The sequence below is a fragment of the Gambusia affinis genome, linkage group LG03, assembly GCF_019740435.1.
Source record: "Gambusia affinis linkage group LG03, SWU_Gaff_1.0, whole genome shotgun sequence".
NCBI classification, from domain to species: Eukaryota; Metazoa; Chordata; class Actinopteri; order Cyprinodontiformes; family Poeciliidae; genus Gambusia; species Gambusia affinis.
Window position 1 is genome coordinate 24,131,707 of NC_057870.1, and position 11,766 is coordinate 24,143,472.

At 35.1% G+C, this 11,766-nt stretch overlaps 1 protein-coding gene across 1 annotated transcript; it reads left to right on the forward strand.

Annotated features, from left to right (window-relative positions):
• Positions 1 to 5,187: 5,187 nt before the first annotated feature.
• On the forward strand, positions 5,188 to 11,203 carry si:dkey-193c22.1 (uncharacterized protein LOC567837 homolog). The gene is made up of 9 exons (XM_044111937.1): positions 5,188 to 5,664; positions 7,462 to 7,488; positions 7,573 to 7,707; positions 7,829 to 7,949; positions 8,067 to 8,273; positions 8,968 to 9,051; positions 9,405 to 9,546; positions 9,768 to 9,930; positions 10,040 to 11,203. Coding segments are annotated over exons 2-9 (1,089 nt in total). The 5' UTR covers positions 5,188 to 5,664; positions 7,462 to 7,486; the 3' UTR covers positions 10,275 to 11,203.
• Positions 11,204 to 11,766: the final 563 nt, after the last annotated feature.

The following is an 11,766-nucleotide window of genomic DNA, read 5'->3' on the forward strand; positions in this document are numbered from 1 at the left end:
TACGCCACCGGAGCACGCCCCAACAGATAACTTTTTATTCAAGGTAACCCATCGATGTTGAAAATAAAATGGAATTAAAGGTCATGTAATAGACATAATTAAATAAGTCCACTCTGAGTTGCTTAAGAAAAGTTGTGAAGTGTATGATGGAGCTGTGAGATTTACAGCTAACAAACATCAACACTGTTAAAGAACATAGAGATTTGATCAATTTCCTTTCTGAGGCAGGAAAATTGTAGAAAAAAAATGGTTGTCATAACTGATCTCTCCCAATGCTGCTGTGATGACCTGTGGGCAAGTTTTCCAGCTGATAAACATACAGAGCAATGGTTCAGTTTTGTTTTCTGCAGCGTTAAAGAAATTACTGAACTGAAGTGCTTGTGGAGCAAAAAAATAAATAAATAAATAAAAAATAGCCAGCTGTGACATTTTGTGTGTGCTTTTCAGCATTCTTTTGCAACTAATGCATAAATGTAGGTTGACATTAGTAGAGTTTTGCTGCTTTAGGCTCAAGCTATTTTTCAGCTGACTGCAAAATACAAAATCATGACGAACCACTTGGGTTTAGACACTCTTCATGTCCTCATTGAATAAGTTGAGGTGCATTTTTAACAGTGTTTTCTTAATACCACTATGTATAAATTTATTGCCTGGAAAGATTCCAATGTTTAACAGGAAACAGGTAAAAGCTATGACTTCTTACCACCATAATTGTTGCAGTGGGCGCTGACTATGCTCATATTAGCCACTGAATGGCTGCCTTTCAGAATTAGTTCATTTCCACTGTGGTTTTATTTGAAAAAATAAAAAAAAACACCTGGGACTCCCCACATCGTGGCAGATGGAGGAACAACCTCACACCCACTCATGGCTGGATCCTCCGCTCCTTGTTGCCAAACACAATAATAAACCCTCGGTGTGGTCAGCAGCACTCATCCACTTCTCTGCTTTCCATGAATCTGCAGTGCTGAATCCAGAGAAACCTTTGTCCTTCTCACGTATTTACTGAGGTTTGGATATGATCGGCGGGCCTTGGTGAAACTAAGAGGTGTAATAATTGGAAATATTTCTGCAGTTATTTTTACAGCTTTACCTGAATGAGGCCACTTAGAGACAGCACAACTTAAACCCTTTGTGTTATTTTTTTTTCACTGGTGCATGCTGATTTATAAAGCCCTAAGACTATTAATCCCTGTTAAAATGTTTATTACTGTTTCAAATATTATTATTAACATTCCCAATAGCTTAACAGCGGTCAGTCCTCCAGAGCCTGGATTCTACATGCTTTAGTTCTTTCCCTATTTCAGAACACCTTAATCAAATAATGGTTTATCAGAAGGCCTCTTTAAAACTTTATGGTGAGGACATAGTTGGTCCATTTGAATCAGTTGTGTCAGAGCAGATGAAACCCATCTAAAACTGGCAGGACACAGACCATGAGGATTGGAGCTGGACACCGATGGCTTGATGCATCTCATATCTGTGTCTTCCGATTCATGTTGGCAAAGTGTTGATTACTTTGTCATTTTTGTTTAAATTAATCATTCAATTTGAGTCATTTGGGTTCAAAGTTTAGTTTTTCCCTAATATTCCACAAATGTAAGAAGTTATTTTCCTTAACTATAGAGATCAAAAGACAACATGTCTTATGGAGAATACATTTAATTATAGATGATAGAGATCTTCCTCCCCCTGCTGAATATTTGCTGTATGTGCTGCTGATTTGCTGAGCACAGGAATATATGTCATTCTATTACTCACCATACCTCTATCTGCCATTGTATAGGATTTTTCTACAAGGTGTGGAGGTTATTTTCAGGGGTAAAGGGATGTTTCTTTGTTTGTTTTTTTGCATTAAGACCATTTGTTTTAAAGTAAAATATATTGTTGATTTTCGTGAGCTCCGAACAACCAGCATTTATCCATGACAATATCTGAAAACATTTTCTAAATTCAACATACCATGCACAAACAAACTTCCCCGAAAGTCGTATTTTTAACACATTTAAAATAACAATGTTATATAATAAAACAGTAACCAGCTAACAGCAGACAAACAAACAACAACAAAAAAACACAAAAAAAAACAAAACTGAAGTTTTGGGAATAAAAGTCTGTTCTTTTACTTGGCTTTACGTTTTTTTTCTTCTCTGTCTGTGTATTTAGAGCCAGCCTATGCATTTCAACTTGATTGCTTGATTTCTTTTTATTCACATAAACTGTTTCCGGAGCGCCAGTAGGAATGTAAACAAACTCAACACAAGTACTCTCCCTTTATATCTCAATTAGACAACATTTCCTTCATATCTTACATTTTTGCAAATAACTGAATCTAAGGGTTAGATATTTTTTTAAATTTCACTTTCATCTATGTAATCACTCAAGACACAAAGCAGATGTTAAATAATTTCAATTTACTTGTTACAAAATCCTTCGACCTTGAAACCTGAAACGGAAGTTAGCAGTAGGAGACCTCTTGACAAAACGAGTCTTTGTTCACATATCAGTAGAAATTTTAAGCGTACTTTGGATGTTAGCAGTTATTACATGAGTTATCATGCTTTCTGGTTGTACATAAAGCATGTCTTTGTCTAGCATCGTATTTAGTTTTTATCCCCGTTGCTCCTACAGTTGTCCTTTTCATTATTTTTCAGGCTAACCGGAAGATAATATAGCAGCAACATCCTAGTCCGTCTTCTGTGTTTCTGGTAAGCATGAACACAGAGTAATTTCTCATTTACATTAGCTTTGTCAGGTAATGCAGAAAATTTTTTATTGTTTTTGTCCAGACTTAATGACTTGTGTGTTTTAATGATGGAATTTGACGGCCTCTGTGTCTTCGTGTGTAATTGCTTAAATGACCACTAGAAGGCATACTAGTACAGTACATAAAGCTGTATTGGTTTCCTTTATGTTAAAAACATTTGGTTTGTGAATCAAATTCACCTGTCAATAATTAAGTGGTTGTCTAGTAACCAGCACTTATAATTGTTATAGACAATTAGTTTGTCCAGAAATATTGTGTCAATCCCCTTGGTCATCCAAGTTCATTTTAATTGTTAGTACACCAACTAATGTTCAGACATTATGCAATTTGCACATTTATTATTAAGTCTATTGGAGCTGTTCTTTGATTAAAGCAATGAAAATCAAAAACCTTAGTAAACAGTTTAGAAGCAAGCACACTCTCCTCTTTGAAACAGCCATCTTTGTTTTCTAATGTATAATTTCATTTTTATGTTTTCTCATATTTTCTGTCTCTTGATGTTTGTAGATAATCGAGGAGAGGGGTTCTTAACATGTTAGACCTTCTGAATACACAATATTGAAAATCAAGAAGCATTAACAAAAATTAAATAAAATGATTTATATTTATGTATTTCCTTTTGGTTTTGGTGTATGCTTATGACTGCTGGCTTGCTGTTAGTAGGGCTCCCATATTCTATCTGTGTTGCTGCCCAGTGGTATAATGGCTGGCCAGACAAGCCTGGGTATAAGAAGTATATAGAAGCTCTAAATCCAAGGAAACGTTCATAATATTGTGGATTTTTTGCCAATTGCAGCTTATTAAAAAGAGTATTAATTGTGTTTTAATTTTTTTCCGCCTCTCGCCCGGAACGTAGCTGGAGATAGGCACCAGCAACCCTCCCGACCCCATTAGGGACAAGGGTGAACAGAAAATGGATGGATGGATGGATGGATGTTCACTTTACTCAAACATATACCTGTCAGAAGTAAAATCAGAGAAACTGATCATTTTAAGCCGTCTCTTAATTTTTTCCAGAGCTGTATGAAGGTTAGTAAATTAGGATTATTTGCACATCAAATAATCCTAATTTATCCTATCTTGGAGGGAGGGTAATGGTAATAAATAAATAATACATTTCACATTCAGCCTGAGGAGTGTTTCTCATTCACACTCCAGTTCCAGCAGACTGCAGTTTGACTCAGAGTTTAGTTATGAGGGTGTGGACTGAACCATGAACCAGCAAGGCCCTCAAGATAACAATTGAACATTCAACCCTACCTGAGCCACTGCTGCCCATTTATGGAAACGGGCTGCACTAAGAGATTAAACAGAATAGAGAGTGATATCAACCTGCACTGTATGTCTTTTATTAACTATTATACGCACTAATACTACAGAAGTCCAAATGAAAAGATGTAGCTATGTAAACTAATAAATGACTGTGCATGTCCAGTGACTAAAAATTGCCCATTGAAAAGCTTAAACACTTGCTATTTGCAGTGTTTAAGCAAGTAGCTTAAACACTATTTAAGTACATTTACTGTCAGTTCAGTTACTGACAGTAAATGTATCAGTTACTGAATAATATTTCAGTAACTGACACATTTTGAACTGACTTGGATCTTCATCAGGTCAACAGTGTAAATAATGAAGTGGCCAGGCCCTAACATAGATGTTTCACAGGTACAACAGGTAAGAGGTGTTATGGCACTCAGCGTTCTTATCTTCATTGTCAAAGATACTGCAAATACTGCAAGAATGAATCAGATGTACTGATTCATGGTCATACATGGTCATACATACATGGTCAGAGTTCAGCTGGATGGAAAGTTAATGCTGAACTGAATAAGAAAAGTAAATGTTTTATTTTTATTTACTCAGAAGTAATTTTGAGTGACACACTAGAGAAGTTATATTTAATAAAGAATATATATTTTATTTATACTATATTTTGGTATATTTTTAATGCCTTAAATGTTGTATTTAATATTTTGATGGAGATTTATTAGGGTTTCATAGCAGCTACGAACATCAAGTTGCCTACTTAGTAAAAATGCCAAAGCAGGATCTTGTTGTGACGGGAACTAAGTAAGATAAATATTTGAAAATTAATATTGAATGTTTAGAGAAAATCTTAGTTTACAAAAAACCTAATACAACTAAAGCTGTTTCATACTAAATTAAATAAATATATAAAAAATATTACATTCTCCATCAGACTAAATATTCTAATGAAATGAAAGACAATATTAAAAATATATTTTTAATATTTATTTTGTTTTAGTTTATGGACCCTTTTATTTATTTAATGGTGTGTTTATTTATAATATTTATTTATTTTATTATTGTTATTGTTTGAAACTGCTCTACATTTAAAACACTTAACAGAAAATATTCCATGGAGATCAATTTTGAATTTATCTATTCACCAGCTCTTTTATTCCAAAAATGATTTCCGGTGCACCAATACAGAGATGTGAATAAGTTCAAGATAGTGATCCGCCTTTTCGTCCAGATCACCATTTAATTCATCCAGTGAAACCTGAAGTATTTCCAGATTATTGAAAGCAGTCTGAGAAATCCGAACTGTTTTACCTGTGTGAAAACTTTGAAACACTCAACCGATGCAGAAGTATGTAAATTAATTTCTGACCTCACCCGCTTCCAAAACGGAAGTAATATGGATTCATCTCCTGCCAGATCAACGGGAAAGCCCCAACAACGGACTTTGACTGTTGACGCATCCTTTGACAACTATTTCAGAAGTTACTTTCTATTTTTGGTTCAATAGTAGGAACAGTCTCTGATAGCATTGAGTTATATTTAGTCAACTCTCCAGGTGTTACTATTTCTCAGACGTGAGCCAGCTGAAGCTTGCAAACATCAGCGGGAGATCCAACTGCTCTGTTTGTCAGGTGAGCCTAAACAGAGACCTGCTTTGTAAGAAGCAGGTGACGAGATTAAGTTACTTTTACAGAAACTTAGTGCCTTCTCTTTTTCAAAGACGTGCTGCGCCTGTCCTTGCAAAGTTGTAAATGTGCTATTGTTATGTTGTTAGACCTAACTGCAACTTTTAATACTATTTATCTGTTCTCGATTCACTGGATATCAGGATATCAGTGTTTCGGTTCGTCTTTGAAGGACACCCTTTCAAAACAATTGATTCATTTCTGCTGAAATCAGAAATTAATCTTCCTCAGTAGGTCTCAGTCTTGGGGTCAGTTTTAGTGACAATATTTTCGGATCATATTATAAATGTAACATTTCATTCTAGTATTAAGCAAATAATACTAATGAGTCCTAATAGTAGATCTCATTGTCATTCTATGTTGTCTCAAGGATCTGTTTGGGATTTAGAGGGTTATCCACTGGTTGTTCTCTGTTGAAATTGAAGTTCTGCAAGGATCAGTCAGTTTTAATTACACTGTTCATTCTCTTGCATCATAGATTTTATAAATAAACTTTTCTTTCCACTGTTTTGCAAATTATACACATCTTTAAATGCCCTTAGTCCCAAAAACCCATTCTGCGTTACATCTGTGTCATCTGTTACATTGATCCACAGCAAATCTCCCATTCCGCCTCCAGAAAGAAAAGTTTTTCTGCTAACTTATGTCTAAATTTATTGATAAAGCAGTTATAATCACATTATTTAGCACCAAATTAAACTGTTATAACTCAGTTTATTTCAGCATCAGTCAGTTCCCGTAGTCACAGTTGGTGCGTTATTGATTTTCCTGCTGGATTTCTTTCTGTGATTTCTATTGATTGTTGTATATGTTCAGATGCCATTCTTATTATTTGGACTAATCCTAGAGCACTTTGGTCCACTCTATTTTTAAATCTGCTGTTTAAATAAAGCTGAATGATTTAACTGAAGAGATTTTTTGAGCAGCTTTTATTTGCCTAGATGAGTGATATTGTAAAACACCACTAGAGGGCATAACAGGGCAGTTTTCATCAAAGGTAGGGGAGGTTTTCTCAAACATTTTAGGTTCATTATTGCAGTCTTCTTACCAGTGATCAATTAATAGACACAATTAAGCAAATTACATGTCTCATTATCCTGTTTTGTAGCCTCAGTTTTCTGTTCTTAGCTGACAAGAGGCACCCAATCTAGTAAACATGTTTTGCATTTTGAAATAATATTCAAATTAGCTTTTCTTTTTTTTTTTTTTTTGAGCTGCTGTCTCCTTTCTGTCATCTGGAGCACTCTGCCCATTCTCCTCAAACAACATCAAGACCGTTTTCATCTACCTAGCTGCTGCTCACAGGATATTTTCTTACCTTTGAACAATTTTTTGTAGATTTGAGAAATTTGTGTCCTGGAAACGCTGGTACAGTAGTTGTCAGGTAGAGGAGCCCAAAGGGCTTGACACTACATTCACATGCACATTCACAGTAATCGTGGTAAGCTACGTTGTAGCTACAGCTGCCCTGCGGTAGTCTGATGGAAGCAAGGCTGTAATGCACCGGCTCCCTCAGACCACTACCTGTAGGCAAAGTGGGGGAAGTAACTTTAATTTTTAAAGTAAAATAAACAAAATGAAGAGTTTTTCTTTGAACTATCAAATATAGATAGTGCACTTCACACAAGTTAAGCCTGAAATTGCAATTGAAGCCATTTATAAACTTTTATTTTGCTTATTTCAGCTGCAGTAAAATGTTTGTACTCCTGAATTGAATGTTTTTTGTCTTTTTTATTTTTGCAGAACAAGGAGTAAACTAATCCACAATATGTAAGTCTTTCTAATGTTAAACATCAGTAATTACTTTTTTTTAAATAATTGAAATATGTTTATATATTTGCATTTCTTTGAAAGGTGTTGGAGTTTGCATGTTATCGTGGGTTTTGTGTTTGTGGCCGTCCCGTACTTTGTCTGTTTTGTGGCCCAGTGGTTCTGTGGGTGGCCAGACAAGCCTGGGTACAAAAAGTACATAGAAGCTCTAAATCCAAGGTAATTTGTGTGATTAGTTTTGTTTAGGGCTTGACAACCACATAATGTCTTTTGGTACAACATTTTTGGTTATTTAGAAGAGGTTTAATCATCTTTTTAAAATGTTATATCATTCAATCAGGCGGATATACCGTTTGACCTTTGCAACGTTGGATCTTCTTAAATACTTTCAGTATTGGAAACTGCATTTTCAGATTAAGTCCTGGTATAGAAATGAGGAGAACACTAAGCGCTACAAAAAGGTGGGAAACATTATAAAAAAAATGTACTTTTCAGTTTTGTACTTAATCGTAATAAATATGGTAAGTTTTTGCGAAATTTTATCAATAACTTCTGGTTTTCTTGCTTTCCTTTGGAAGGGCATTGTTTATGGGCGTCGAGGCAACAAGCTCGATTTGTATTATCCCCCCAAACAGAATAAAGATGAGTTTCCACCTCTGATTGTGTTTATCTATGGCGGTGCATGGAGCACTGGACACAGATCCATTTACTGTTTACTGGCAAAGCAGATGGCTGAAGAACTGGATGCAGCTGTTGTTTGTCCTGATTACTGTACTTATCCTAAGGTAATAAAGGCACAATGTCAGTTTCTGATTATTTTTTTGTGTAATAAATGTAAATGAAAGGCTCCAACTGCAACATACTGCAATAATAATGGCTCTGTGGGAAAGAAGCAATAAACCAAGGTTTGTCAGAGAGCTTTTCAAAACCTCCTAAAGCGTAATAGAACCACTAAAGAAAGAGAAGGGAAAAACATGGATGTATTTTGTTTTCCAATAATGTTGAAATATTGAGAAAAATTTTAAAATTAGAAGAATAAAGTAGAAATTATTAGAAAAATGTTGAGGAAAAAGTTGAAGTGCTCTGTTTTGTGATGAAAGTCAAAATGTTGAGAGTAAATTAGAAATATTTTGAAGAAAAGCCAGAACCTGAAACTGTTGTATTCATCAACTGTTTGTCTTTTATATACTAAAAGAGAGCATCTCCTTTTTATTTAATCCTATTCTAAAATAGAAATCTAATTAAATTAAAATGAATCCTATTCACCAGGCATGGCTACAGTTACTTTTAAATTATTGTTTAAATACTTTTTCCACTTTTTGCTGATAATTTCAACTTTTCTCATCACTTTGACATTTTTGCTTCACTTAAATGTTTTTCTTTTCCGTTTTTTTCTGATTGTCTTGGTTGATGATAAAAAGGTGATTGATCGTGCTGAACTGGTTTGTAAAATCCACTGCTGGTTCTTTCTGATTTCAGGGGAATGTTCTAATGATGATTCAAGATATTGCCGACTGTCTGATATGGGCGCAAGATAATGGACAGAAGTTCAGCTTTGACAAGGTAAGATGCTTTCTAAGTTTTAAAGAAAGCCGATCAGACTTGATAATCATTGCATAAATCGGAGAACATCCTGAATCCATGTCTATTTATTAAATAAAGCTCTGGTCACATACACTTACCTTGGATCAAATTTATCTCTTGTTTTAGTTGAGAATGACAAAATGATATTTATGTCCATGTTTTTTGTAATTATTTTCTCTCAAGCAGGATGGGTCCTATTTGATCAACAACTTCTAATACTGATGTTTTCTTTGGGAGTCCTTATACTTATGATTGTAACAATATATTCTGCTAAATTCAAGGGTCTTGATGCGAAATATGCTTTAATAAATCCTTTTTTTTTGTCGTTTTAGGACAAAATTGTTTTAGTTGGCCATTCAGCAGGTGCTCATTTGGGTGTAATGACCACACTATTTCTCCTTGATACACGAGAGGCGCTGGAAATAGAGTCGAAGAAACAGCAGCAGATTTTACAGTCAATTCGAGGAGTTATTGGTACGTACATCTGTATGTCTTTTTTAAACAAAATATGTGTTTAAAAAAAGACAAAATAAAAATGAACATCTGATTGATTATTTCATGTTATTATAGTGTTTTTCTGAAATTGACATAATTATCAATTAATTATTAGTCAATTTTAGTAATTTGATCCTTTTAGCCTTTATTACTTTCCTTTTTATATGTAACTGTTTGTCTTTTTTTTGCTCCCTGAATAGGAATGAGTGGTGTTTACAGCATTATGGACCATTATGAGCATGAGAAGAAGCGAGGAATTGAGTACGTCTCTTGTATGTCAAGAGCCATGGATGGAGAGAAAAACTTTCCACACTACTCACCAGTGCACATAGTACAGAACCTTAGTGACGACAAGCTGAGCAGGTGAGATGCAAACTGGAGACGTATCCTGAAATTAGTTTCTTGTGTAATGTTTTTGACTGCTGCAGCAAAAACGTCTTTCCTGACATTTTCCTTTCTCTGTTACTTCCAGAGCTCCACAATTTGTTTTGCTTCACGGGAATTGTGACATCGTTGTTCCGGTTGAGTCTTCCACAAAGTTCTACAAGCTCCTCTCTTCGCTGTCCGGAAAGGTGTCGCTCCACCTGCTTCCTACCGTCAACCACACTGAGATGGTCACTGACCTCATGCTGTCAAGCAGGCGCTTCTACCATCCGATCTTCAGATGCATCAAACGCGAGTTCAGGAAACTCCTAGATAGCTGTTAACAGCCTATCAGGGTAGTGTCTGCAAACATCCGCTGCCAGGGTCACGTATATTGCACAGCATCTGCTCTAATATCACAAAAAAAAAAAAAAGTTTTGATTTTATAATTGTAATAAACTAAAAAAAAAAATTAGCTGCCTTCTATCCAAAATCAGAACGCCTAAAGAATAAATGGTCTGTGGGTGCCTTCACAGCCCTGAGCAGTGTTTCTTTTTCACGCTGCATTCACCACAGACATCCAGCACGTCTCAGAGTTCAGTACAGAAAACGTCCTCCACCATCTGAGCCACTGCTGCCTGTTATGAAATCAAGACTGAAAAAGATTAGCTGAATACAAAGTGAGGTCAAACTTCACATATCAACAGTTTTAGTTAAGAGACATGAATATAATACTATGTTAAAATATTAGTGTTATTATTATTAATAATATTATTACTACTGGAGTCAAATTGCAGTTCTTGGGCTACTGGTTTTGAAGTGAATGTAGATGCACAATTATATATTTCATATTATTTGTTGTGTTAAATATAATTTATTTTGTGTGATAAAATCGACTTGAATGTTGTGATGTTTAATTTAATACCAATAGCATAACATTTATGTTATTGATATTAAATGCACCTTAAAAAATGTTGAAGATATTTGTTTTTTATGGGTTGTTTTTTTTTCTGTGGTCCTTCATATTTATGTGCAGTTAAGCTCAAAACTGTTGATACCCCATGTAGAATTAGTTTTAAAGTAAAGTTTTAATTTGACCAACATGTTTCTTCTGACTTGAAGTAATATTAATGTTTTAGAGCAGCCCAGCCAGAGTGCGTTCTTGAATCTTGTGCTAGGGCAGCGTTTCTCAATTCCAGTCCTCAGGCCCCTCTGCCCAGCATGTTTTAGGTGTTTCCCTCCTGCCACACACCTGGATTGAATATGTGGGTGATTAACAGTTTTCTGCAGCACTTGATGGTCATGCAATCATTTGAATCAGCTGCTCTGGAGTAGAGATACATCTAAAACATGCAGAGCAGGGGGGCCTGAGGACTGGAATTGAGAAGCGCTGTGCTAGGGTGATGGCAAGAAGGCCATCCAGCCTCAACAATTTGGAGTTTCTTGCAAAAGATAAATGAAATCAAAATACCAATGAAAAAAATACAAAAATAAGGTGAGCAATGAATGCTTTGATTACTGTGACACCAATAAAGATTTTTTCTGTAGATTACTGAAAAGGGTCTAAATCATTTTTGGTATGCAATTTTTGGAGTAAAATGTAAGCTTTTTAACTGACATTTAGTTCATGAAAATACAAAATTCAGTTTCACAGAAATGTAATACAGACATTGTGGAGAAGACTTCTATCTTGACAGTTTCACAATGACACAATAAGGATAAGCCATGAAGGGTCACTGATAAAGAATTAGGTTGTTTTCAAGAATGTTAAAGAACATAGAAAGTTGAGTGAAAGGAAAAAAATGTAGATAAATCTGGATAGCAGGATTGTGAAGC

What these genes read in the sequence shown, in the direction of transcription:
- si:dkey-193c22.1 (XM_044111937.1), top strand. An exon ending in ACACTAAGCGCTACAAAAAG is followed by an intron (nt 7,950 to 8,066) that starts GTGGGAAACATT and finishes TTCCTTTGGAAG; the next exon opens with GGCATTGTTTATGGGCGTCG. An exon ending in GTCAATTCGAGGAGTTATTG is followed by an intron (nt 9,547 to 9,767) that starts GTACGTACATCT and finishes CTCCCTGAATAG; the next exon opens with GAATGAGTGGTGTTTACAGC.